Source organism: Zymoseptoria tritici, chromosome 3, assembly GCF_000219625.1.
Source record: "Zymoseptoria tritici IPO323 chromosome 3, whole genome shotgun sequence".
Lineage (NCBI taxonomy): Eukaryota > Fungi > Ascomycota > Dothideomycetes > Mycosphaerellales > Mycosphaerellaceae > Zymoseptoria > Zymoseptoria tritici.
Window position 1 is genome coordinate 3,358,943 of NC_018216.1, and position 26,758 is coordinate 3,385,700.

General features: G+C 54.8%; 12 protein-coding genes across 12 annotated transcripts; 7 read left to right on the forward strand and 5 right to left on the reverse strand.

Annotated features, from left to right (window-relative positions):
• Nucleotides 1-425: 425 nt before the first annotated feature.
• Nucleotides 426-1,184, forward strand: MYCGRDRAFT_39108 (uncharacterized protein; the record flags this gene model as incomplete). The annotated part of the gene is made up of 1 exon (XM_003854079.1): nt 426-1,184. The coding sequence occupies one exon, from the start codon at nt 426-428 to the stop codon at nt 1,182-1,184; it is 759 nt and encodes a 252-aa protein (XP_003854127.1).
• Nucleotides 1,185-1,339: 155 nt separating this feature from the next.
• Nucleotides 1,340-2,674, reverse strand: MYCGRDRAFT_70544 (uncharacterized protein; the record flags this gene model as incomplete). Its single annotated transcript, XM_003854114.1, has 1 exon — nt 1,340-2,674. One exon carries the CDS (start codon nt 2,672-2,674, stop codon nt 1,340-1,342), a length of 1,335 nt encoding a protein of 444 aa, XP_003854162.1.
• Nucleotides 2,675-3,842: 1,168 nt separating this feature from the next.
• Nucleotides 3,843-5,905, forward strand: MYCGRDRAFT_70547 (uncharacterized protein; the record flags this gene model as incomplete). Its single annotated transcript, XM_003854080.1, has 6 exons — nt 3,843-4,398; nt 4,462-4,707; nt 4,760-5,081; nt 5,142-5,392; nt 5,447-5,558; nt 5,679-5,905. 6 exons carry the CDS (start codon nt 3,934-3,936, stop codon nt 5,903-5,905), a joined length of 1,623 nt encoding a protein of 540 aa, XP_003854128.1.
• An 832-nt stretch (nt 5,906-6,737) lies between these two features.
• On the forward strand, nt 6,738-8,058 carry MYCGRDRAFT_103973 (uncharacterized protein; the record flags this gene model as incomplete). The annotated part of the gene is made up of 1 exon (XM_003854081.1): nt 6,738-8,058. A coding segment is annotated over one exon (1,242 nt), but the record flags the coding sequence as incomplete, so codon positions are not given.
• A 26-nt stretch (nt 8,059-8,084) lies between these two features.
• MYCGRDRAFT_70550 (uncharacterized protein) lies at nt 8,085-9,997 on the reverse strand (the record flags this gene model as incomplete). Its single annotated transcript, XM_003854113.1, has 2 exons — nt 8,085-8,893; nt 9,116-9,997. 2 exons carry the CDS (start codon nt 9,995-9,997, stop codon nt 8,483-8,485), a joined length of 1,293 nt encoding a protein of 430 aa, XP_003854161.1.
• A 454-nt stretch (nt 9,998-10,451) lies between these two features.
• MYCGRDRAFT_99758 (septin CDC11) lies at nt 10,452-12,033 on the forward strand (the record flags this gene model as incomplete). Its single annotated transcript, XM_003854082.1, has 3 exons — nt 10,452-10,541; nt 10,703-11,232; nt 11,288-12,033. The coding sequence occupies 2 exons, from the start codon at nt 10,800-10,802 to the stop codon at nt 12,031-12,033; spliced, it is 1,179 nt and encodes a 392-aa protein (XP_003854130.1).
• A 565-nt stretch (nt 12,034-12,598) lies between these two features.
• Nucleotides 12,599-13,597, reverse strand: MYCGRDRAFT_25601 (uncharacterized protein; the record flags this gene model as incomplete). Its single annotated transcript, XM_003854112.1, has 1 exon — nt 12,599-13,597. A coding segment is annotated over one exon (999 nt), but the record flags the coding sequence as incomplete, so codon positions are not given.
• Nucleotides 13,598-14,078: 481 nt separating this feature from the next.
• Nucleotides 14,079-15,447, forward strand: MYCGRDRAFT_92195 (uncharacterized protein; the record flags this gene model as incomplete). The annotated part of the gene is made up of 4 exons (XM_003854083.1): nt 14,079-14,197; nt 14,523-14,913; nt 14,991-15,122; nt 15,187-15,447. 4 exons carry the CDS (start codon nt 14,079-14,081, stop codon nt 15,445-15,447), a joined length of 903 nt encoding a protein of 300 aa, XP_003854131.1.
• Nucleotides 15,448-15,913: 466 nt separating this feature from the next.
• On the forward strand, nt 15,914-16,708 carry MYCGRDRAFT_70555 (uncharacterized protein; the record flags this gene model as incomplete). The annotated part of the gene is made up of 2 exons (XM_003854084.1): nt 15,914-16,210; nt 16,273-16,708. 2 exons carry the CDS (start codon nt 15,914-15,916, stop codon nt 16,600-16,602), a joined length of 627 nt encoding a protein of 208 aa, XP_003854132.1.
• Nucleotides 16,709-21,058: 4,350 nt separating this feature from the next.
• On the reverse strand, nt 21,059-22,192 carry MYCGRDRAFT_57452 (uncharacterized protein; the record flags this gene model as incomplete). Its single annotated transcript, XM_003854111.1, has 1 exon — nt 21,059-22,192. One exon carries the CDS (start codon nt 22,190-22,192, stop codon nt 21,461-21,463), a length of 732 nt encoding a protein of 243 aa, XP_003854159.1.
• Nucleotides 22,193-24,098: 1,906 nt separating this feature from the next.
• Nucleotides 24,099-24,877, reverse strand: MYCGRDRAFT_70560 (uncharacterized protein; the record flags this gene model as incomplete). The annotated part of the gene is made up of 2 exons (XM_003854110.1): nt 24,099-24,470; nt 24,522-24,877. Coding segments are annotated over 2 exons (657 nt in total), but the record flags the coding sequence as incomplete, so codon positions are not given.
• An 803-nt stretch (nt 24,878-25,680) lies between these two features.
• On the forward strand, nt 25,681-26,113 carry MYCGRDRAFT_80233 (uncharacterized protein; the record flags this gene model as incomplete). The annotated part of the gene is made up of 2 exons (XM_003854085.1): nt 25,681-25,805; nt 25,866-26,113. Coding segments are annotated over 2 exons (212 nt in total), but the record flags the coding sequence as incomplete, so codon positions are not given.
• Between the last annotated feature and the right edge of the window lie 645 nt (nt 26,114-26,758).

The window sequence follows — 26,758 nt, forward strand, 5'->3', positions numbered from 1 at the left end:
GCCCGGCTTAGTCATCGCTCTTTCTTGCGTCGAGCTTGTCTTGAGGTCATTGAAGAAAGTCCATTGAAAGTCCATCGACTGCACCGTGAGATTTGTCTTTATCGGCTACCAACCACCACACTCGCAGACATCGTTTCGACAAGACCTCGACTGCCCGATCTCTTCTTGGATCCGTCACAATGTCTACCAAGTCAATATGCAGCTCCTGTCTAAGAACAGCCCGCCAGCAATCTCGCTCCAACCTGTCCTTCCAATCCGCTCCCAAGCAGCACCTTCAGCGAACATTCACCACAACACGAATCCGTTGCGCGGCAAAGGACAATCCCCTCACCGATGCATTGAACGCTCCCGCCCCTCCAGCGTCCAGACTGCGTACTCCCTCAGCAACAGCAGCACCACCACCCATCGCCAACCTCGCCTCCAAAATGCGCTCCTCGCCTCTCCTCCGTAGTACAACAGAACCCTACATCGCCTACGGCGCGACCGCCGACCTCTACGCCGAATGCGCCCGACAGTGCTCCTACACCGTGCCCTCCGCGCTCGAGAACCCTCCCGCCTTGCCTCCCATGAACGCCGCAGGTGACCATCTCGGGTCTGGAACAGGTTGGTGGTTTGAACCCAAGTCAGCAGGTGGACTGGGTCTGGAGGTTACATTTACATCCTGGGCGCAAGTCATCTACCTGCACATGTGGCTGCTCACGGTACGACTGCGGTGTTTCCCAGCGGAGTACGTCAAAGATTGGCATCAGAATCTGCTGGATCACTTCTTCTACGCGGCGGAGGATCGCATGGCGGTGTGGCATGGGATGACGTCGCGGGGAGCACGGAATAAGGCGTTGAAGGATTTGTATCTGCAGTGGAGAGGTGTGCAACTGGGATATGACGAGGGGTTGATTAAAGGTGACGCGGTGATGGCGGCGGCGGTGTGGAGGAATGTGTTCAAGGCGGAGGAGGGGGTCGATTTGGAGGATCTGGCGTTGGTTGTGGTTTACATGAGGAGGGAGCTGCAGGCGCTGAGTAAGTTGGACGATGAGACGATTACAACGGGCCAGATCAAGTTTGAGGATCCGAAGGATGTGAGGAATCTGGTTACGACCAAGAAGAGCCCATTCTTGGGGAAGGGATTCACACCAGAGGAGCTCAAGGCTGCAGACGAGGCAGCGAGTGAGCAGAAGAAAGAGTAGGCGCAGTGTACACCTTCCGTAAGAAGATCGGAAACGAAAGCTTCACAAATGGAGATGATGCTCCAAGGTTGCTATTCCAATTCGCTAGGGGTATCATAATATCGTCCTGTGATCCTGAAACGCCGCACGCCGCACGCCCGTGAGCGGCTGCAGTATCAATCGTATCCCGGCATCCCATCATCTTCCTCGGCACTCGCCTTCGGTTGAGTCTGCTGCTGCTGTGCCTGCTTCGCCGCCTCGTGCCTCTTCCGCTGTTCTTGCTCCGCAGCTCTCCTCCTGTCCGCACTTAACTTCTCCCTCTCCTTCCACGCCGCCTTGACTTTCGGAAACGCGCCGATCAGATCGTGCTCGGTCACAGCGTCCTCGATACTTTCAATGACACTGTCCACAACACTAACGTGATTCGCGTGCTCTTTATCATCGCGGAAGCGTGGTGTGCCGTCGTTCTCGATTTTCGGTCGCCAACGTCCCGTATCCGCTTCGCGATAGCATTCTATGATTCGCCAGTCCAGCTGCTGTTGCATGGACTTCATCGCGGCCCATTCGGTGTCGGTCAGGTGGAGGGGAGCGAAAGTGCGGTAAGAGGGCTTGTCGTTGCCGTGGTAGACGAGGAGATCAATATGTGGCTTCTGGTCGAAGTCTTCGTATTGTGTTCCGTCTTCGTCGATCTCAGTGGGAAATGCGCCGAGCTGCAAGCGGAAGTCGACCGTGTTCTCGTGAGGTGGTTTCCATTTGAGGATGTGCACGTCCGTCCCGGAGACGTAGGGTGTTTCTTTGCAGGTGAATATGAGGCCGTCATTGCCGTGAGGTAAGTTTGGAATGATGTTGGAGAACATGTCCGGCGTGGCATACGGCATGTGGGGTTTCTTCCAGGCGATCTGGAACGGTTGAACGCGGGTCTCCTGAGGCCAGTCTTTGGCGAATGCGCGCCAGGGTTCGTAGATGAACCTGTCGATGCGACCGATACGCGAGCCATAGTCCTTGAGTGTAATGTTCTCGCCGTCCAGTGCGAGACAATCGAACATGAGGTATGTCAGCTGTTCGTGGCCGTCGGGGAATCGCTGGCGGACGAGCTCGCCGTCCAAAAGCGTGAGAATATGATAGCTTTGGACGTCGTAAGGTGGTTGAGCCGGTCGACCATTCTTGTCGAATACGGCACGAGGTAGGTGGAGGTATCCCGGCTCGATCATGTAATAGTCGTTTTTGCGATCAATGAGCATGTGCACTTCTTTCGTTGCTCCGGTCTCCTCGTCGTGTATTTCATGGCTGAACAGCAGGCATCGCACACCGTCCGTCTTCTCCACCAAGAAGTAGTCTTTCCTTTGCAGCTCTTGTAGGTGTCGTCGCGCGAAGGAAATGGGTTGTGCGCCGGGGAATTTGACGGTCTGACGTTTGAGGAGGTCGGTGACGGTCACGCGGTGGAATTGGGCGTGCTCGTGGGACAGGAGTGAGATTCGTTCAATGTCGGCAAGATTGATCGAGGAGCCCATACTTGGGAGTCGGTCGAAGGGATTGTGCGGTCGCAGCTTGTGGTCATCAATGTTCAGTACAAGGGTGGACAATGGAGGGTGTGCTTTGTGGTCTGGCATCGACGAAGCCGAGTCGCAAAGCTAAGGTACAGGGATCTACACTTTCACCTCAATGGGGGCCAGAATGACTTCCCTTTCACATGCATTAAACCATTCACGGCAACAACAACACGTGCGAACATCAGCAGATACACGAACTTCTCTTCTCTCCGGCCACGGATGGTATTCCACGGCCACAGTCAGTACGGAGAAGATACGCCCGACCAGTTAGCCCATCAGGACTCGTCTGCCTGGCAAGAATCGTCTGCGCGCCTACTCACTCACCTACCAATAGCGCTTTTCGACTATTGCGAGGGAAGGACTAACATGTTATCCAGCGAAGGCCGATTCAAGATGATCTGACGCAGACGCTGGAGCCGGGATTCCAGCACGCCGCCACGGCGTGATTGGACGTGTGAAAGACGGCTCGCAGCTTGCAAGCATTATTGGGCGCATTATTGGGCCAACGGACTTGCTGTCAACGCCTCCTGGAACGCATTTCGCCCGTCAAAGGCCGAATGCGCACGACGACATCTGTCACAGTGTCACCTGTGATTTCCAATCCAATCGAGGACCACATCGCTGCTAAACATATACCGCCGTACATCACATCTGCCACGCCAAGGAGCCGTACCTCCGGGCCGATCGTCGAGAGGCTGAAGTCTCTTCGTTTGGTCGTAGACGTCATCTATAACCTCGATGCCGCTTTCATCCGGTTTCGAAGCTCAGGTGCGCATTGTTCACCTGGTTGAATATACTGGACACAGATCTCTCGACCTCTCGTGCATGCTTGTACATTGGCCAAAGGTCCACGAATATGATCAACTCTTTCGATCGGACTCCGGACCGGAGGCGGATGCTATTTCATCGAAGCATTCCAAAGAATGATATTGGCACCTCACTAGCACAACCTTATTGTTCTGAACCGCCCAAACCTCAAAGAAAACTGCCGAGCTAGGCCTCATGTCTCTTCTGATGTCGTCACCCCAACAAAGCGGCTGCGCGGAAGTGCAACTCGATGTGATGATGCGCGATGGGAGTAGGCTCAACTACATCTCTTTCTGCTACGGTAAGGCTTTCTGTGCTGTTTTGCTTTACCATTCTGTCTGCATTTCTCTTCCAGGACTGGTCAATCGCCTCAAAGCCTATCAAAGTACCTCAGTACTTGACAGGCTCTCGCCATGGCGGACACTGCTCAATATGGATCCGGCATCATTCGCACAGGAAGCGGACGCAAGACTTACGCTCCGGATGGCATTGTCAATGACCACGACGACCTGAAGTCTTCCAGCGAGGATGAGAAGGACTCTGATGCGGCTGGTACTTCCAACGACGAGGACAGAGACGCAGAAAAGGGCGACGCCAAGAAAGAGCAGTCGGGATCAAAGGACGATGAAGAGAAAGACCCAAATGTCGTGGACTGGGATGGAGATGATGATAAAGAGAACCCCATGAATTTCGCTCCGGCCAGGAAGTGGACCATGGCAGTGTCTATGGGTTTGATGACTTTGGTTGTCACGTTCGCCTCGTCCGTCTTCAGCAGTGCGACTATGGTCACGGCAATGCAGTTCGGCGTCAGCGAGGAAGTCATGATTCTGGGATTGGCTCTCTTCGTTCTGGGCTTCGCTTTTGGACCTATCGTTTGGGTGAGTACTTGCATTGAGGATATGAAGAGTTTGAAACATGGCTGACCAGGCTTGTGTCATTAGGGACCGATCTCCGAGCTGTACGGAAGACGCATTCCCCTGTTTACCGGATACTTCATCTTCGCCATCTTCCAGATTCCGGTCGCCGTAGCCACAAATCTGCAGACGATTTTTGTGTGCAGATTCTTTGGAGGGTTCTTCGCCTCCGCGCCGCTCGCTGTCGTTGGCGGAGCCCTCGCGGACTTCTTTGACCCAGTCAACCGTGGTGTGGCGCTGACCATTTTCGGTTCGGCGACATTCATTGGACCTGTGAGTCTGCAGTGCTGCACCGAGCTTCGACAATCTTTCTGACGAATTGCAGACCCTGGGACCCATCATGGGTGGTTTCATCACCATGAGCCACCTCGGCTGGCGGTGGACGCAATGGATCACCATGATCATGGCTGCGTTGTTCGGCACGATCGGCTTCATCATTATCCCTGAGACATACGCTCCCGTACTGCTCCAGCGCAGGGCCAAGAAGCTACGCTACAAGACCCGCAACTGGGCCATCCATGCTCCGGCCGATGAGAAGCAAATCGACTTGAAGCAGATCGGCGAGCAATACATCCTCCGACCATTCAAGATGCTTGCTCTGGAACCGATCTTGGTGCTTGTCACGCTGTACATGTCTCTCATCTACGGTATGCTGCCCTCGTTGTCCTCAGCAATGCACCAAATCAGCTAACACCATACTTTTGCAGGTATCATCTACCTCTTCTTCGAAGCGTTCCCCATCACCTTTCAACAGCAGCGCGGCTACAATCTCGGCGTCGGCTCCCTGCCCTTCCTCGCCGTTCTGATCGGTGTCCTCTGCGGCTGCGGCATCATCGCAACCATGACCAAGACTCGCTTCGCTCGCAAGCTGAAGGAGAACAATGGCACCGTCGTTCCAGAAGAGCGTCTTCTGCCTATGATTATTGGAGGTGCCCTTTTGCCCATTGGTCTATTTTGGGTATGCTTAGATTCCCTGTCCTACACTTGTGATGCGTACTAACTGCCCAAACAGTTTGCATGGTGCTCTTCACCTAACATCACGCCATGGCCTCAGATTATAGCCGCGGCACCAATCGGCGCAGGAGTTATGATGGTGTTCTTGCAAGGGTTGAACTACATTATCGGTAAGTCCATCCATGCAAGGCCTTTAGCATCCCAGACCGTGTCTCGAGCGGTGCCAGAGCTCGTAGTACATACAATTCTCGTCGTCCCAGCATCGCTGACCATCGTGCCCTCCATTCTAGATGTCTACAAGTGGAACGCCAACTCCGCCATTGCAGCCAACACCTTCTTCCGATCCTGGGTCGGCGCCGGCTTCCCCATGTTCGCGGTCCCAATGTTCAACAAGCTGGGAGTGCCGTGGGCGATGAGCTTGTTGGCATTCCTGTGTGTGGCGCTTTTCCCGGTGCCGATTCTGTTCTTCATCTATGGAGAGAAGATCAGGAAGTTGAGTAAATACTCGCCTAGTTGAGGCGATGGAGGAGGAGTGGTGAGGATATGTTGTACAGAGATAAAAGGAGCAGGTGTACAGGACTGGTTCCCATGGGCCATAAAATAGATATGATTCCTTAGATGTACATTTACATAATGTCTTTTGACAGCAATACTGATTGCTGTCTGCCAGGATTGAGATGTCTCCCCTTTGTACTCGGCGCCTGTCCTCCTTTACACAGTGTTCGGGCCGTCCGACCGGAATCACACTGGCTGAGGCGAAAGCAATGGTCTCTTAGGGTTAGGGTATACGAGGAAGAGACAAAGGATACATCAACGACGAGCGACCTCGCTGACATGATGTTCCTGCAGAAGGAGCAACGTGCGATCGTCGCACACTCAACATCAGTGTTGCTCCGGCTTGGCAGCGGGACATGTCAAGTACGATGAAGAAGCTCGGGCAGGATTGTACAAGCTGTTTTTGGTTCACCAGGAGGATGATGGATAGAGCTGCGGTGGAGGATGGCGACGGAAGCAACTAGCAGTGGATGGATGCATTTTTGCTTCGTTGCTTCTATGATTGGTTTCGCTTCTATCTCAGAGTAAACTGTTCGGGCTTCTACAATTGTTCCACTTCGTTACCATGCTGCACCAATGCCATGAGTCCGTATCTGCCATCCTTCGCTGCATTGGCGGTCTAGACAAGACTCTCGTGATCTTACTCCAGGCCGACTTCCCACGTCTTCGGAGGCAGAATGAGATCAGGTCTCAATCAACACGCGGATTCGCGGTCAGGTAGGAGGCTAACAAGGGATCGTGACTTTGATGCCGACAGTGAATGTTATTGTGCTCTCTTTGTGTCTAGGTGGGATGGTGGACAACGCAGACAAAGCGTCTCTTGTACCACGCACAAAGGACTTCCTACGGCGGAGGAGCTGGTGCATGCCGTTATGTATGATGCACACCACTCCCTTCAAGGTTCCCTCGAGTCCCTGATCCATCATCGAGAATCGTGCTGCTGGCCAGCACTCCCAACCCAAGCCAACCCAACCGCCAAAAGACCAACTCAAGCAGCAACCTCAACCATGTCCGACCCAAACCCAACCTCCTCCACCCCTGAGCCTTGCTCAAACATCTGCTGTGAGCCATTCTTCGCCCACTCCGACAAACCCATAACCACTCCATCCAGCCTCTCCAACCCCATCTCCGCCCTCTTCGCCTCATCCCAATTCAATCCGCAATCAGATCCCAAACAGGCAGCCCACGCTCCGGCTTTCAACTACGCCGCCATTGAACCCGCCCTCCGACTCGCTTCCCGCTTCCTCACGCTCGACAGCGTCGTGAAACTCATCGTCGTCATGGCCGACGGAGATTTGCGAGTCGAAGATGCGAACGGAGTATTCCAGGCGAGCACCTGGGCGGACGTGGATGCATCCCGCGCGGCAGCGAGGAATCCAGCCGATCGCTACAGTGTACCCAGTCATCATCCCAAACCCGAGCACGAAGTCGTGGACGATACGATGCGTCGTCGCGCCGAGGAGATCCTGACTCAAATCATTCCCTTGTTCGACATCGACATCTACACATACGGCGGCACAGGCGGCAGGAAAGTCCAAAGCTCCGACTCACTCCCCGAAGACCTCTTGGCAACCTTCCCGCGCGGACGACAATGCACCGTCAAAATTGGCGCGCATCTATTCTGGCACATCGATTTCGCCATGCGATGGCTCGAAGCAGGTGCGGGTCCACGGCTGGAGTTTTCGTACCATGGACGGACGGCCCTGTCGTATTACTTGTTCCAATTCGCAACCACGCTCGTGCATGAGCTCTTTCATGTGCTCGAGACGGCGCACAATGGACTCTCCCCGTATACCGAGACGTTCTACGGCGATTCTGCCCTGTCTGAATGCGGGTACGTTGTTGAGGATGCCATATTCGGTGGTTACCTGACGTCGTTGGACATCAGCGCGCCGGAGACGACACGACTGGCATTCTGCGCGGAGGCGATGGAGAGGCAGCGTCGTGGACGGTCGATCGGGAGCTCGACACCCAAGATGATGCTGGTCCCGTGGCCATCGCATACTTGCTTCCAGCACTACAAGCACGTCAAATGCAAGTTCGGTGTGCGTCGAAACCACATCGGACCTATCGCCGATGTGGTCGAGCGAGTAGACATGAGTTTTGTGGAGCAGCTTTTGTCCGAATCGTTCTGGGCGGCGGGCGTTGGACCGGGCCCCTTGATCTTGCCCAAAGTTGGGGGCTTGGAATTGAGGTGGTGTAGCACCCGGAAGTACAACTACTTTGCGAGGGAGATTCTCGATGGCGAAGTTGAACAGGAACCGTGGAATTTGTGGTAGATCTTGATTCGTGGTCTCTGGAGCTCCTCATCGCACACTCGGTCCGAAACATTTCAACGTCGTGCATCGGGCGTGGCCTTCGTCGTGAGTCGTGATGGGTCTTACGTGTTGAAGGCTCCCGTCCCTCCTCATTGCAGGTCGCATCGTCATCGCTCGTCGCGGTGGCCGGCTTCAGCTTTGGTCAAGCGAACGTATCGTAGCGCAATCGAAACCTCGAAATTTCCTTCGTTCCATCTCGTAACATAATCGTCCCTCATGCATCACTCGACAAACTGCCTCGTCAAAAATCTCCTGAACCCTCTCCTTTCCAAGATCCATCCGTGGAGTCCTCCACCCGTCTCCCCTCCTCTCAACTGAAATTCTTCCCATCTTCCCTCTACACCTCCTCCAATCACTACCATTTTGACACTCTCCTCACTCGCGTCTCCAACTCCATCTCCGTTCCACCCAGCCGGCATGAATGTCAACACACCCTTCACCGCTCTCCCACTCGGTTCTCCCGGTCTTGGCTGAACCTCATTCCGCACCCTCTTCCGACCGCCACTCGGTAGCACAGTCCATGAGTACTCCGGCCGACCGGTTTGCCAATGTGCTGGATCAGAGCCGAGATGAAAGGAGTGAGAGGCTGCACTTCTGGAGTCGGAGAGAAGTCGTGAGGCAAAAGGTGCGTTCTTGAAGGCGGATGCGAAGGTGGATTGAGATGAGCCTGTGGGTGGAGCAATGACCGGAGGAGGGATGGGTAGGAGATTGTAGTATTCTTGAATGCTTGTTGCTTGTCCGGCGGCACTGGGCGCGATGGGTGCGGAGGTCATCGAAGGTGTGACGGAGGCTGGATTGGAGAGGCGGGCTGGACGAGGAGCAGGAGCAGTAGTACTTGGAGCTGGTGTGCGGACTTGTGTATCTGATGGTCGCAGATCGAAGACGTGTAGTGTTCCTTTATCACTTGTCGAGGCCAGCCAGCGGTTTCCGGGACTGAAGGCGAGGTCATAAATGATGGCGTGATCGAGACCACGTCGGAACTCGGCAATCTGATCGAGTGTACTGGTGGTGAAGACTCGAAGTAGCGTACCTTGCTCGCTGGTGGTGACCAGGAGTGAGCCGTCCGGGGAGAGAGCGACAGCGCGAAGAGAAGAGTTATGAGCGCGTACAACACGTTTGTTGGTGGATGCTTTAGGGAGGAGAGAGATGAGCTGTATCTGGCCGGTGCTTTGCGCAGGGAGGACGAGGAGGTCATTTGTGAGACAGCAGAGAGCGAAGGGATTGTGAGAGGTGTTGTGGAGGGAGTGAACTCGATTCGGTATGCGCCACGACTCATCCTTCGGTTCCACGCTGGTCGGTGAAGAGGTGTCCTCCGGCGGCGGTGAAGGTGGTGCCTGAGGTTGGATTTCTTGGTGTTGAAACAGTATCGTCCTTTCTTGAAGGATCACTGCCAACCATTTGGAGCTCAACCTCAGTCCCAAGACCTGTTCATGCAGATCGAATCGAGTAAGTTCCCGCTCCAGTACGCAGTCCCAGAAGATGACGACATTTGGTCCGCTGCCGTCCTCCGACTTGTGAGTGGGAACGTAGGCAACATATCGGTCATCCAGAACGGCAGTGATTGACGCACCATATGGCGATGGAAGAGCGGGGTGATATGTCGTCAGGCAATTGTCCAGGCGAAAGACACGGAAGCCATCGGCCAGACCAGCGATGAAGCGTTTGCGGGAGGCGGAGATGGAGATGGAGAGAACGTTGGGCGTGTTGGATGGCTGGATCGCCTGGCGAGTGTTCATGTTGAACAATAGTACAGAGTACAGATTCACCGTAGCAGTCAATCCCTCATCCTGCCATGCTGCTCTTGGCTTCCATGGTCCCGATCAGGCAGTCCTAGTAGGATTCCGAGTGCGCATAGAACGGAGTCTTCAGTAGGACGACATCGAAGAGTCCGTGGGCGTAGGATGACTTTCTTGTAGGACGATGGACCGATATCCGTACCAGAGATCAGATCGGATTGTGTCTCGACGAGATGTCCGAGACCATGTCGTGAGTGTGCCATCACATGCGTGTTGGATGTGGATCCATGATGTTCGACTAGATCCGCTTAGTCAGGACGGGACCCACGGACATGAAGTTGTCCTCCGCAAAATTGAGCGGAATGGGCCGGCCCGCTCGCCCTGCACCAAGCAAGAAGCAAGAACCAAGAACCCCCTTTGCCATTGAGAGTTCCCCGTCCGCAAGTGAGTGAGAGAGAAGAGTTGTTGTTTCTCCACGACGACAATTGCCCTTTCCTTCCGAATCAGCCTCATCGATCCCTCCCACAGAGGCCACACACGCAAGGTCAGTACGCTCACACTGCCAGGCAACCACGGCGGAGGACTCTTCCTGCCATTCCGCTCCGCCCAACCTACCCCTACCTCCCTTCACTCCACCACCCAATACCACCCTCGACGCATCCAACACCACCGCGCCGCTCACTTGCTGACAACATCGCGACCCAGCAGTCCTCCTCGACCACGACAAGCCTCACCACCCATCCGAACCCGCCACGAGCCAACCGCCAGGATAGTCTCCTTGCGCTCCGACTCGCCCGCCAGCATGTCTACCTCCACATCCGCCATCAAACTTCGCCGCAAGAAGAATGTCAAAAAGGGAATCCAGTTCTGTCTGATGGTCTGCGGCGCTTCCGGCACCGGTCGCACCACATTCGTCAACACTCTCTGCGGCCGTCAGGTCCTCACACCGCTCGATGCCGATGATCCCACCACCGCGCACGTCGAAGAGGGCGTCAAGATCAAGCCTGTGACCGTCGAGCTGGAGTTGGACGAGGAAGGCACTCGTGTCTCACTCACCATCGTCGACACACCCGGCTTCGGCGACAGCATTGACAACGAGGCTTCCTTCAGCGAGATCTCCACCTTTTTGGAGAGGCAATATGATGACATCTTGGCTGAAGAGAGCAGAATCAAGCGCAACCCGCGATTCCGTGATAACAGAATCCACATTCTTCTGTACTTCATCGCGCCAACAGGTGAGATTTGATGACTACCTCGCGTGCTGCTCACACTGACACCTCTTCTCTCCAGGCCATGGTCTCCGCGAACTCGACATTGAGCTCATGCGCCGTCTCAGCCCTCGTGTCAACGTCATTCCCGTCATCGGCAAGGCCGACTCCCTCACGCCACTCGAACTCGCCGAGAGCAAAAAGCTCATCATGGAGGACATCGAGCACTACCGCATTCCCGTCTACAACTTCCCATACGACATTGAAGAGGATGATGAGGATACCGTGGAGGAGAACGCCGAGCTTCGCGGCCTGATGCCATTCGCTATTGTCGGCTCGGATGAGGTCATTGAGCTCGACGGCAAGCGTGTGCGTGCTCGCCAATACCCATGGGGTGTGGTGGAAGTTGATAACCCGCGCCACTCCGACTTCCTCGCGATTCGCTCCGCTCTTCTCCACTCCCATCTCGCCGATCTCAAGGAAATCACCCACGACTTCCTCTACGAGAACTACCGTACCGAGAAGTTGTCTAAGAGCGTGGCCGGTGGAAGCGACATGACAGGCTTGGACAACGGCGACAGCCTCGACCCACAGAGCTTGGCCAGCCAGTCTGTGCGTCTGAAGGAAGAGCAACTGCGCCGTGAGGAGGAGAAGTTGCGCGAGATTGAGGTCAAGGTGCAGCGTGAGATCAACGAGAAGAGGCAGGAACTGCTTGCTCGTGAGTCTCAACTCAAGGAGTTGGAATCCCGCATGAACCGGGAGCACACTCCCAGCAGCCAGCCTGTGGGTGGTGACGACGACGAGAGTGTTGGAGGAGCGCAGCACTGAAGTGGAGGTGATGGAATGACGGGAGGAGAGATGAAGAGCAAGGAGAAATGGTGTGAGGAGGGACATTAGCGGGAGACGAGGCTGGAACAACGGAGAAGAGATGAGATGCAGCTTCAATACCCATCAGAGCTATAATTTCTGTTTCTCCGCGCGAAAAAATTTGCTGTGAGGAAGAAGCGGTTTGTATGTATCCTGGTTTTTGAGAATAATGTTATTGTGGTCGACTTGAGGATTTTGAGACGTTCGCATTCGTTCTATGAAAGTGGCAAGATGAGACTTGCTGAGTGCTGCCCCGATATACTTGGAAATAACAACGCGATTGATGTCGTTGAATTATCAGTCTGCAGTTCTTGGAATCGCCAACTCCTCGAGAGAATTCTCGGCTTCCAGAACGCTGCGCTTCATCTGATGAACCTCATAGACGCCTGAGCGGAGGAAAAGCGGGATGCTGTGTTCGTCCTCTCTCCTTCTGTTCCTCTCCCTTTGTCTCTTCATCAAGTCAAGCTCTTCCCACCTACCCACCCTCCCCTTCCCTTTCGGGCAACGGCAACGGAAACTTGACCGGATCATCCACCTCAATCAACCCCATCTCGTACAACTCCCTCGCAACCGGATACACCGCCCTCGCGAAATTACTCCTCCTCTCCAACACATATCTCGGGGATATCCCTCTGAAACCGGGAATGTTCACGAAATTGTCCTGTTCGTGAGAGAACGCGTGGAGCATATACGATGCGGCCCAATCGTTCGCCCAGGGGGGACGTCGAGGGAGTTTGTTCAAGTCGGACCAATGTTCTAGAGGTGAAGATGGGGAGATGGGGTAGTCGGGAAGATGTCCGTTTTCGTCGATCAGGTCGAGAGCGGAGACTTGATCGCGGTGGACTTGAAGGAGAGGGGTTTTATCCGACAGCGTCCAACTCCACGGCGCGAACGCGTCCCGCTCCACGATGAGCATGTCTTTCGTGCCGGGATGGGCGACGAGTTGTTGTCCGAGAATGGTGAGGGCGTAGTTGGAGTGCTTCGACCATGAGCCGTCGAACCAGGCGTCCATGAGTTCGTGCCAGAGTTCGATCATGCGGGAGTGGGGTTGGGTCATGAAGACTCCCGAGCAAATCATGCGGCCCTGTTGGCGGCCTGCGATGGCCTGGAAGCCGGACGAGCGGAGAGGAGCGATGTCTTTTAGAGGGTGGACGTCGAAGTCGATGTATGTGCCGCCGTAGTTACGGATGGCGGCGACGCGGACAAAGTCGGATTTGTGTTCCATGAGTGTGATGGGGATGCCGCGGGAGGTGTTATGCGGGGGTTCGGCGGGGAGGATGGTGAGTTGGGGGATGGAGAAGATGAGTTGGGTCCATTTTCCTGCTTCGCCGGAGCGGGCGCGGGCGAGGGAGTCTGGAGGAGCGTTGGTGTGGAGGTAGATGGTGTCGGGTTGCCAGTATTTCAGGGTCGCGCAGACGGAGAGGACGGCGGAGAAGCGGAAGGAGAAGTCGGTGGTGTTTTCGGAGAGGATGTAGACGTAGTGGACGATGTTGGGGATGGGTTTGTTGGAGGAGGAGAAGGAGGAGTATGAGGACGGGTCGAAGTGGGGCGCGCGGAGGTTGTGGGTGATGTGGAGGGCGTAGAGGACGAGTGCTGTGCCTAAGCAGGAGAGGATGAGGATGATGTTGTCTTGCCGTGTGCGGAGGGCCATGGCTAGGGAACACGGCGTGGCATTATTGTCGTCGTGAGGGCGGGATGAGTGTGGGCGAGCGTCATTCCTTTTTATCATCTCTCAATGTCACCTTTCTTGAGTCCTCGGCGCTGACAGAACGGATCCTTGAGTTACCTTGGATTGGGGCTTGTGAGAAGGGGGCACCGGGACCGCGTTACTGGATTAGAAGGCCATGAAAAGTAGTGGCTGACAGGCTTGACCCTTTCGATACAACGAGGGTATCCTGGGTGGTCCAGCTGTTGTCACATGTAATCACACAGAATGCCCATGCCATGCCCGCCGGCCGGGGTTTTGTTGGAGCGCATTGCGTGCGATTTCCAGCCTTGCATTGGTGATGGATGTACCCGATGAGGATGAGGATGATTTGGAGGATATCATCAGAGGAGAGGAACCAGAGAAGATCCAAGACCGGGACAAGTCGGAGGAGGAACAGGATGCGCCGTGCTGGAAATGGTGATGGCCAACATTGAAGTCTTGTCGCATGTATTCCGAGTTCCATTGATCGATTGAGATGAGGATGATTGCGATGATTGGGATCCCTGGTCCCTGTCATGATTCTTCCAGTTCAGCATCAACCCCGTCGAGAGTTTCATTCGGCCTTCTCTTCGCAAATCGTTGACATGACCTCGAGTTGTCTTCTGCGCCATGATGACCGCCTCGGTTCCTTCGTCTGGCCTGGACCGGCGTGGCAGCAATGTTGCCTTCATTGCGCGTGTTTGTGCTGGCGGGCGTCGGAGCAGTATTTCTCTGGGCGATTGTGTATCATAATTTCGGCCAGGACGACTTCTCCCTGCGCGGCGTCGCCAGTCAAAAGCTTCGCTCAAATTCACGGCTACGACTACAAATTCTACCACGCGCAGCACATGAAGGGATATTACGACACCTGGATCCGGCCGCATCTCCTCGCTTCGCTGCTGAGGGATAACGACTACGACTTTGTCATGACCATGGACGCCGATGTGACGATCACGCACAAGGACGTGCCGTTGGAGTGGCTGTTCAATCGATGGAATATCACCGAGCGGACCTCCATCGCTCTGCCGTGGGATGTTGAGACGCAGATCTGGGAGACGGACTATATTCGGGGCAAAGATAGTAGAGGCTTGACTGTCCTAAATGCTGGTGTCGTGATTGTGCAGAATTTGCCGCATACCTTGGAGATTTTACAGGTGAGTGACTGAGTTCGGATGGCATGGCTCCATCATTCGACGAGATACCTGCTGACTTCTGTACTTCGCTTCTGAAGGCCTGGGGTGACTGCCCGACCGAAACCCGCTACGAAGGCTGCGCGCACTGGAAAACCGAATGGAGCCACGAGCAGCGGGCTTTTTCCGAATACATCCGATACGACTTCAACCCGGACGGCGACAACATCGTGGTGAGTCGGACGAATCCCTTCCTCATGAACAGCTGAGGCGTCTTGCTAATCCTGCATCTGCCAGCCCATCGCCTGTGACGACGCCATGTCCTGGCCCGGCGCGACAGAAGAGCGACCCGGGCCTTTCAACAGCGTAGTCTTGAGCGACTGCAATGGCAATTTCTTGCGCCACCATACATGGCACAAGGAGAGGCCGAGAGGGGAGTTCCAGGACGCTGTGATGCAGTTGATGATTCGGTTACTGCAGGACAAGGTGAAGCAGAATATGGATACGATCTTGACGGAGGAGAGGAAGGAGAGGAAGGGTGGAGGTGGAATAGCATGATGAGATGAATTTGAGGACTTCGGGCGATATTGGAGCCAAATTGACCCGAATCGGGGAAGCGCTATTTCCCGCGCCCTAAATTCAGGCACATTTCGTCAGGGCAGTCCTTTCAATTATTATTAATTGGCTAAACGACTTCAAACATCATGGCGGGGGTGCTCTCTAATGTGATCCAACTTGACCGACGGAATTGATTCAAACCCTCCATCAAATGCGCCACGCTCCCGCCCGGAATCTGGCGGCATTCGTCATCTTCTCCCTGGGATTGTTGCTGGCATAGTTCTACCTGCTCGTGCCCCTCCATCACGACACTGCTTCTCCTTCTTCCTCCTCGACCATGCAACGCACCCCACTCCTGCGTCAATTCTCCAAACTTCTGCCCCTTCGTCCTACATCCATCCTCCAAAAACCCTTTCCGCCCTCTCCCTCAACAACCTCAGCCTCCTTCTCCACCACCACCCCTAAAATGACCTTCGACACCATCCCCTTCAAAGCAGCCACCGAGCTCCGCCGCTCCATCTACCCCCTCTCCAATACATCCACCATCTCCGACGCCCGCATCAAAGAACTCGTCGAAGCCACGATCCTCAACACCCCTTCCAGTTTCAATTCCCAATCCACCCGGCTCGTGGTGCTGGTGAAGGAAGAACATGAGAAATTCTGGGACATTGTGACGGAAGTGTTAAAGGGCATGTTACCCGAGGAACAATTTGAGAAGAGTAGTAAAGGACGGATGGCCATGTTTCGGGCGGCGTATGGAACGGTATGTTCATCCACCCTCTCCAGCGACATACACCTCGCAGCGACTGACGCATTGTTGGGCAGGCTCTCTTCTACGAAGACCGCGCGGTAATCAAAGGCCTGCAAGACAAAATGTCCCAATTCGCCGAACACTTCCCCCAATGGTCCGAACACACCTCGGCCATGCATCAATACGTCCTCTGGACGGCGCTGGAAGCCGAAGGTCTGGGCGCGAATCTACAGCACTACAACCCCATCGCGAACGAAAAGGTCGCCAAGGCGTTCAACATTCAAGACGGGTGGGAGTTGAAGGCGCAGCTGGTGTTTGGTGATCCTGCGGGGAGTGCGAGGAATGATTTGAAAGTGAGAGATACGCAGCCGTTGGAGGAGAGGATCAAGTTTGTTGGGTTCTAAGGTGCATACTCGGCGATGCCTTGTAAGGATCTGGGATATATATGACAATGCATAAAGGCGAAGAAGATATACAGCGAGTTGGAATGAAGCATAGAAAATCACGAAGAAACGCAAGTCTGACAAAAACCATCCACAGACCCAATACCACTATCCAACTACCCAACCGCCATGCCACCTCTAGCAATAATACAAAAGCATACCTTCACCCCAAATCGATGCACCAACCAGCCATGCAACACAACCCAATTCCACAGCTGCCACCACTCCATCCAACACCAACCCATTGACAATCCCGCTGATCCCGCCAATTACCACGCCACAAACCCACCCTCCGCAGCTCAAAATCAAACGAACCTCGTCGCACCACTCCTCTCCCTCTCCCTCTCACCTCCACCACCCACTCTTCCCTCCTCCTTCAACCAACAACTCACCAACCTCTGCCCCGGCGACGTCCTAATCCCATCCCCACCGCTTCCCACACTCTCACCCATATCCTTCTCTCCTACAGCCGGCTGACTCTTCGTCCCGCTCGACTTGCCAAACCCCACACCCACCACATCCTTTCGTCGCACATTGCCACCAGCGCCGCGGATCTGGTGTTTGCTCAAAGGTGCACCCGAGCAGCTGCTGCCGGCAGCCAACCACTCTGAACTCGACAGAGTAGGTAGTCCCGTGGCAGAAGTCCGCGTATTGCATGACAACTCATGACTCTCGTGACCATTGACCTGAGTGGAAGCCTGCCGCACGACATTCGCCTCCAGCTCGAACGGGTTTTGAGGCGTACCACCTCTCTTCACCTCCCCCGCTTCTGCACCCATCTTGGCGGCCGAAGGAGGTCGAGCATTCTCCTGGTTGTGGTTCTGGTTGAAAGTATGGCTGTGGCTTCTGAACGGTGGAGACTTCTTCTCGGGCGATGGCGGTTTCGCGTCTGCGTATGGACCCGCGGAGATGCGGAGTAAAGTCGTGTCCACATCGACGGGACTCCTGGGCTTACGCTGAGCGATGTTACGGAAGTTTGCGACGTTCGAATCCGAGGCAGGCTCGGCTTGGGACACCTCAACCTCGCTGCCTGTAGCAGGATGCGGGAGTCGTCGAAGTTGATCAACGGAGACAGAGTGCTCAATCCTTTTCACTTGCAACGCCCTGGCCTGCGCAGACGCCGTGGCTTTCCAATTCGCACGAAGGTCATAGTTGGACTTTGGCCGAGATGTAACGGTCGTCTGAGCTGCAGGTATGGCTGGAAGTGAGGCTGGCGGGATCGAAGAAGGTTCGTCTGCCACTTTGTCCGCTGATATGCCCGCAGTCGCATGGATCTGAGCCTCTGCTTCAATCTCAGCAAAACTCCGAGGCTTGGAAATTCGACGTTGTCGAGCAGCTGTTCCTCGGGCCAAAACCACGGCCGCAGAGCTGCCCGCACCAGCATTGATTGAAGCTGTGGTGACACGAAGCCCACTCTCGACACTGGCGGTTCTACTCTTGGCCATGTGTCGCATAGATCGGGACATGGCATCTTCGGGCGTGACATCTCTGCAGTGCGCGTGGCGAGATGAAGCATTGCTCTGCCGGCTGGAAGCACGACTTCTCGGCCTGTCCGCGGGAACGTTGTAGAAAGCTGGATAGCGGTCCTTCATGTATCGTCCACTGGCGGCAGAAGTAGGTCGGCTTCCATCCGCAATTCCCACGCCATCATACTCATCCTCCCGCAACCCATGCGCAAACTCACTCAATTCACTCGCGATCCAATCTCTCCACTCTTGACTCCCACCTCCCGCACCTCTTCTCTTCTCCGGAGAGATCTCATACCGCCTCACCTCCCTCCCAGTCACAGTGATCTTGGTCGCGCCCGCTTCCGGGTCCAGCATCGCATCCATGTCCATTGGCGTCTCTGGTCTTGGCGAAGCTCCATCCGTTGCCCTGGAGTAGACGCTGGGTGAGATGACATCTGCACGACACGAGTGCGGCAAGCTCGTGTGATTCTCACGAACGCTCATACCGACGTTTGTAGCCGTGGAGGGTAGGGTGTACGGGTTGTCCTCCACGACTGAGGCGTCACCTGAGGCGAAAGGTGCAAGAGTGCTCGACCAACGCTTCACGGCGGCATCTTTCCTTCGGGCGAGTTGATCTTTGGACGGACCCGGCGCTTTGATGGCGCAGCTCCGACGCAAAGGATTGCTGGAGGCATGCGGAGAGGATGTCTGGACATGATGTAGAACCGTGCGATCCGGCGAGGACGTTGCAGACGAATTATCGTGCGTGGCTTCCGGTACGGGTGGGAGATCCGGTGTCGAAACTGGGCGGATCGTGGCGTGATCATTGTCCGTGGCGGTGAGACCTCGCCAAGGGTTGAGAAGATGATGAGTTGAAGACACTCGCTGAGATTGCGAGGGCAGCCGTGCAAGGGCACCGCTACCACTCGATGGCTGCGTTGAGCTCGATTCACCAGCAACAGGGACTTCGTTCGCAGCTTCAGTCGACCTGGAAGTGCGCATGCGTCTTTGCAGAGCACTATAGAGACTCTGGCTCTCCTCGGAGGACGACTTCAAATCAGCCTTGCTGGACCGACGTAACTTATTACGGATCGGACGGCCAAAGAACAACGAGCTGGTTTTGCGAAGGGTGGCATTGCTGTCGCTCTTGTGCAGTGCTCTCGGAGGCCCTTGCCCAATGGTGAACGGACCGTTGGCGGTACGCACGCTGGACTGGTTGATGGTCGAGTTCGTCCAGCTTGTGACTCGAGACTTGGAAGCCGTGCTGGCTGTGGTGTACTTGTTCTGAGTTGGGGGATCCTCGGCAGCCACGGTCATGAAAGGGTCAGTGTAGTCGACAAAAGAGGCTTCGCTCAGATCGTAATCGCCGACTGCAAAGTGGAAGTCTTTGGCCTCCACTTGCTGGGGCGGAAGTCCAGGTGGCGGTGGTAGAGGCTTGGAGACTCTGCGGAACACTTTCTTCAGGCGACCTTTGATCGTGTCGGAGAAATTGCGAGACTTTTGCTGCGACTTGGCAGATGGGACCACATTGTAAGCGGGTTGACGTGGCATCGGAGCGGCTGTGTTGGATGAGGCCTGGTTGCATGGTGGCAACCCAGTATCAAAGTTGTAGCCATTATCGGTTGCCCTTCGCTTTTGGAATGAGCCCAAGAAAGACTTTCTTTCGCGGACACGTCTTGGTTGCAGAGCATCGGCATGGATCGACTGGGTATCCTGATCTGTGGAGTTCCCTTTGGTCGAGCTCCTGGTTTGATATGATAACGGCAGTTTATCGTCGTCATGCCATTGTCCAAAGGCCGTCATGTGCGCGAGACTGCTCGTGTAATTGTCTCCTTCTGAACGTCCTGACTCTTCAGATGGCCGGATTTGAAGAGTGGAGCTCCGTCTCTCCAGCAGCGAGTATCTAGGGGCCGGGCTTCCGTCGGTGTATCCAGATGTACGCTTCCTCAAAGGTGGCGCGAGGCTCGGCTGAGACGCTGTGATCTTGACTATGCTCGGCTCAGGTGGGATGACAGATCTCTTCCTCGTGACGACAGTCTCTTCGTCGCTATTCGTGGAGGATTTACCAACGGGACTGTGCTTTGCGTGCGCCGTTGTCAACGTATGTGCACTTTCGCCAGTCTGCGCGAGAGCTTTCTTCCTGGCGTCTTCAAAGTGGCACCCTTCCGACTTTCCGCCCATCTTTTGGCTTCGACGACGGTTCGGCTTGGGTCTGCTGCTCTGGGCGGCCATCTCATCGATTCGACGAGCGCGAGAAAAGGCTTCCACAGCTGCGGCTTCGGCATCACGGTGCGAAACGAATGGGTCGATTGATGTAGATAGACGTTGGTGGCCGGATGCTGAAGTGTGAGCGGAGGAGGTCGATTTGGCGCGGCGGAGACGGTCGCCCGCGATACTGTTGGATCGTGAGAGCATGTCATCGGTGGTGTGAGGGAAGACGTGGTATCAGTATCGTCCGCAAGAATTTCGTGGTTGAATCAAAATGCCGCAATGGTAATGAAGAGGTTGTTGACGAAGTATGGAAACGAGGAAATTGCTACTACTGCAGCGCAAGTTTGGCAGGCCGGATCAGCACCAAGTCGGGCAGTGTTTCCATCATGCGGGCGGCTACCTCCATTGTCATGCCCAAGATCGAGTTGTTCCTGGAAGCATCACTGCCGCGCGGTGTGCGAGCTGGGCCTTCCGAGCGTTCGGAAGAGTCGATGATCCGGGCGAGAGCGAACCCAGCACGCTCTTGCCATTGACATCGTAGTGAATCCTGCCAGTGTGCAAGAAGGATCCATTCAGGCACTTGCGTTTTCGATAGATTCATGTGAGCAAAAAGTGTCAAGTGGTTGATTGAGCGCAGAGTGTAGGTACAGAAAATTCCGATATGCTTGCACTTTCATAAGGTACTGCCCTGCAAAGCCCGTCGCTCACTCCACAAGGCAGATATCAATTGCGGTGGCAAGGTCATTTCGTGAGTGATCGATGGAATCTCCGCTGCGCATCATCAAATTTCAATCCTGTGCGGGCAACCTCCGGCAGGCCATATGAAGCACATTCCGCGACTTTTCACTGCGCACTTCTTTTATTGATCGACGGTCGGTGGTTTGTGGTTGCTGACCGACAACGTCTCGACGCGAGTGCTGTGCGGGTCCTTGTCGGACCAGGCCCAAACGCGCGATCAAAGAGACCAAAGCGCATTGAACTCCTCAATGTCGGCACAGATCGCGCTGCAATAGAGCGGCCCTCGAGTGATGGAGCGATAGCAGAAGCCCAGATGCTCAAAGATGCCGTAAACTGCGCAATTTCGGCGTCTCTTGGCCACATCCCAGTGAGGGCAGCGTTTTCAGTTGATACACTCCAGGAACAGGAAGCTCAACAGTATCTCAAAGCTTGTCCAACAACTTGCGCTTTCGCCTTTCCAGCAATTCGGCCTCGACCTCCTCTGCTGTGGGTAGCCTCCATGGAACACCATCTCCTGCATCACCCGGCAAGGCTTCCCACTCTCCATCCTTGACATCATCCTCTTCCATCATGAGAAGTTCGAACGCCTCTTTTTCCTTCTGAGCCTCGTACTTGAGCAGAGTGCCGTCCTCCTCGTCCAGATTGTATCCGTAGTAGCCCGCATCAACCTTCAATCGCAGGTCATGTCTCGTCTCGCTCTTCTCTTTCTCCGGCTTCTGCGTCGCTGCCTCGAACAGCTCTTTCACACCTGGCAATTCCCTCGCCCGTCCAAAATATCTGTAGCCTTTCCCACCGCCCTCAATCACCCTCCCTTCATCATCCAGCATCTTTGACCCCCCTCGCATGTAGTTTGGTCCACCCAACTCCCGGATCCGTACCTCCCAATGCCACTTTTCTCTGAACAATTTGTTGAGCTCATCGTTGATGTCGCGCACTTGATAGTCGCTGAGGGCCGGATCTTGGATTTTGGAGACTTTGCGACTGATCTCTTTCAGTACTTGTCCACGCCATCTCTCACAGGTCGGAACATGGTCTTGCTGGGATATGGCCTTTGGTCGCTTCGTGCGAGATATGTCGAGGATTCCGAGATCGTTTGCTTGTTGCTCACGAAATCGGAAGAGCATGGACTGCGCTTTCTCTGCGTTGCGAGCCATGATGGAGGGTATACGAGTGTGCCGCGCTACTTGTGGTGATGATCAAGGCTTCGATATCTCCGGCCAACGATCGGGTATTGGGGCGCAAGAGGTGAAGGTGAACTGTTGTGTCGAGAGCGAGATGCTCTGCTCATTGTCGACCGGTCTTTGGATGGAACCTGAACTTTCGCAAAATCACGCTTATGTAATCGGGGCCTTGTCCGGAAAGGCGGAGGCATATCACATGAAAGACATCACATTGACAATAATGTATAGGCCTCTCGTGCGCCGCAACTCTGTTCTGACCCAAGGAAGTAGTCACGCTGCGGACTCGCACCGACTCGTCAAGTGCTTCATCTACATACCTAGGTAGCTATCTAGCATTACCTTGGCACTTTTCCCTTCGCTCCGTCAGACTATTCGGCATGAACGCGAACTCCATCGACGTTGCAGCGCCACACCAAACGACAAATCGGTCCCTGCATCCAATGACCATGGAACGCAATACAGAACCGAAAGCAGACACCCACACCCGGCGAAGCCAAGCGAGGATACCGCACGTATGTTATTCCACCTCTCCCAAAGTCCAGTCCATGCCCTCGTCCGTGCCAACAACGCGGAAGTTGTTGGCAGCAGGACTGAGATACTGGCCCTTCCGAGCCGCCGATGTCGTCCGCGAGCAGGGCTTCGACTTGGCCACCCCGCTGCTCACCCGCGGTGAACGCAGTGGCTTCGGCGAGTGACGAGACCTCCCAGAAGTGGCAGCCCGTGGTCCCTTGATGATCGCATAGCCATCCTCGCTGGTCTCGCTGCTGGAGACTCCGAGCTCGGAGCCATGCACTGGTTCATCTGGGTGAGATCGAGTGTCCGCATACGTCTTTGGAGATCCTTGCGAACCTTCCATCGTTGGAGCGACTGGCGCACAGGACTGCTTGCACGCCGATGACCCGGCTGCGAACAGATGTGTTTCGACATCGTAGTGTAGGTAATCGGTGTGCAAAGCCAAGTACATGCCCAACCAGAGCACTCTCTCAGCACGAGCTTCGTATGTGTACTTGTCCTCGATAGAGCGACCGTCATCTTCGGTCTGGTCGTCAAACCAACCAGGAGGAAAGTAAAACTGTCCCCAGACCAGACCGCGAACCAGATCGTCTTCCGGAAGCGGTCGAGCCGGAACGCCCTTGATTTCGGGAATGACAAACTTTTTCTCGCGTGCGCACTCCGACACACGAGGCGCTATCGGGTACTCCTGAGCGACGCAGTTGAGTAAACGAGCCAGACCTTGCCAATTGAGCAGTCCAATATCCAGTTGCAATGATTGAGTAGAGATATCCAGCCGAGTGTGCAATTCATGCAAACTATGCAGCCAAACCAGCATCATGTGAACGTATGGTAAACAATCCCGCACTTGAACGAGCAGGTGTAAGCGCCGAACGACCAGGTCAAAAGTGGAAAACAGGAAACGATTACAAGAACTAAGAGCAGGTGATGTGTTGCGAGAGCAGAGAGAGGACAAGTTGCACTCGTTGTCGAGAGGAGTGGTGCCGGAAGGTTGCTTTGCTTGTTCCACGGCGGTCGAGTAAAGGTTGAGGAGGGCGTTGGACGGCTCGCCGAAGTCGAATAGAGCGGAGATACTGGTGATGCCGAGATGAGCGCCGATCTCGCGGATCTTCAGCGGTTGCTTGGAGAGCAGTTCCAGTGCGTGCTTCCCAATGTTATCAGTCTTGTCGGAGGCGCCGTGAGAGAAGTTGAGAGCGTAGTAGGTGACGATACGGGCCTCGGTGGAGTAAATACTGCTCTGGATGGAGCGATCATCCTGCACGATGGGCACGCAAAAAGTCTTGAGCGAGTCCATCGCATTGGGAAAGGGGAGTACGCAAGTCAAAGACTTTGCATAATAGCAGAGTTTGCGGAGACTGGGACGCTCAAGAATCCCGAGGTGGTGGTAAAGTCGTCCAATCGCTGGATGTCGGTCAGATGCCAGCGTATACCAGCGCGCCGCCACACCGCCCCATGTAGCGTGAGCTTCTTTTTCCTCTTCAATCGCCATACGATACCTTGCAAGGTCTCCAAGGCATTCGATCCAGGTGTCCGTAAAGCTAGGCACCGTTTCGAGCAGCAAGGCCATCATCTGATACGCCAGGTAGATGAATGAGAGCATATAATCCTGCGATGCCGGGCGACGATGTCTCAGCACTTCCAGAAAGGCATGAATGCCGTGCCGCCACATTCTAGCTGGCATGCTATACTTGGTTGCCAGTCCACGAAGCGCCTCCGTCGCGGACGGATGCTGAGTTGCCTGCGCTGAATCAGCAAAACGAGGAAGCATACAGTCCAGAGTGTGGCTGACCATTAAGAAATCATGGTGCTCATAAAGCAGAGTCCGGTGAAGGGCAATCAATGCCTGCCACTGCTCCGGATCTAGGTGAGACTTTAGGTCATCGGCTTGAGCTTTATCGATACTCATACACTTCGCTTCTACCATTACGAGACCGGCATATATGCCTTTGATCTCCGCTGCAAGTTGCTCCAAAGATATAGGCGAAGCATCTGGTTGCAATAATAGTCCCGGATAGTCACTATTGACTGCTCGCGAAGTAAGACCCTTTGCTTTCTGGATCGATGCAGGTACCATTGTCTCCGGGACGGTGGCCGGTACTAGGGTGGCTGCGTGGTTCTGCCAACCCGAGTTAGGATATTGCGCAGTATTTCGCGGCGATGGTATTGATCCATAGCCAGAATCAACGCGTTGTTTGAATCTAAGTTTGCTGAGTGCAGGACTTCCATGAGCCGCAACCTTTTCACGGTCAGGACCTTTGCTGAGCCTCGCACCAGCCAAGCATTGACGATGGCCCGACGCCCTTCGCTGAGCTTTGGCAGTCACATTTCCATTCCGAGGACTTGGTCCTGGCTGAGTGGCTCCTCGAGAGCGTTCAGACTGGCATTCTGGTCGTGGTGAAAGCTCTCTACTGGCGGCTCGCTTCGATGCTGTGGTAGGCGAGCCACTGAGCATGCTTCTTCCACGAGGGCAGGATTGATGTTCCCTGCGATAGACATCATTCTCAAGCGAGAGACGTCCGACACGTTCTGCTGTAGCTCCGGCAGTGGGCGAAGAGGCTTTTCGTGGAGATTCCGGCGGCGTCAGATGTTCGGATCGGTCACTCATAAAATCCTCGGATGCAGCAGCAGAGGCACCCGGTGAGCGACAAAAGTTTTGAGCAAATTGGCCGTGAGTGCTACTGGAGGTCAGCACAGATATCTCATGGCCGTGCCACTTGGGAGACCGCCGTCATGAATCAGATCCGAAATTAGGCAGACGATCTTCGTCAGCTGGACTTACCAATCTGATTTTACCGGCGGCTGATCAGGATGACTCTGATGCCTTCGGAGAACCGCTTCCTTCATGATGTCCGCAGGCAATGACTCTGACGAACCTCCGTCCCATCGCTGCTCGGCGAGTTTTCCGCCGATTGTAGGCGGAGTAGCGGTGAACGCATCTTGAACATTTCGATACTGTGGTGAACAGCAAAGTGATCCAGATGGGTTCATTTCAAGGCGTATTATGTGGTAAAGTCCGAACTGCTGAGGATCAACTGTGGCAAACTCATGCGACTGTCGATGCCTTGATCGTTGACTGTGACCGCATTTGTTAGTCAACTAACGTAGCCACGCCCACTCCGACTCGCAATCTCACTGTTGAAGGTGTCATTCAAGGCTGTCGCGAAGACAACAGTTCGACCGTCCGGGCGAGACGCGCTGATTCCGTCTATCGTGCAATGTCGGGTGATGTTGATGTCGTCGTCCCGAGTGAGGCGACCCTGCCAGGTTTCTCGGAGTTGTACGGGTTGCGGCTCCAGGTGGCACAGGCACCTCGTTTCGTTGGCTCTCTACAACCACCGCTCTGTGCTCGGCCAGCGCTTTCAGAGTGATGCGATCGAGAGTAGATGTCGCCAAAGAGTGTTTCTAAAGCTCTTCCAATGTGCTGATGAGGGTGAGTGAAATAGCAGAGGTTGAAGAGGCCGCCTACCAAGGTCCGAGCGGAGAGGGTGGCTTCAGCCTGTGGGCATCATTACTCTCACGCAGGTACGCATTAATAACAATTTTGCCGCGTTATGATGAAAAGGCGCGCAGAACATTGCCTAGCACGGTGTCACCCGTGCTGCCGCTGAATATGCACGATTGCTGCCTTCCTGTGGTGGTTCGCAGCCTCGCGGCGGCCTCTTTGCGATGCCCCTCACCATGACTATCTTGGTCTTTCACGATCCTTCCCATACCACTTCCTTACAATCTACTTCCATCTACCATTGAGGCCGTGCATTGATGCACGCAGTGGTATGGCACATCAATGAACGTGACTTTGGCAAGTAGACTTATCGGTGAACCACCGGTGAAGACGAGCACTGGATGTTTTGATGTTGCCAAGTGCGGCGCGGCCTCTCATCAGCAAATGATCTGACACATACGCCGAGCATACTGGCACATACGAATACAGCTTGAACAATATGTAAGGTGATGAGGCCGTCGAAATACCCTCGTAAAGCTAGTGCAACGAACCGCGACCTAGCATGTCCTGGTCACACGGCCAAC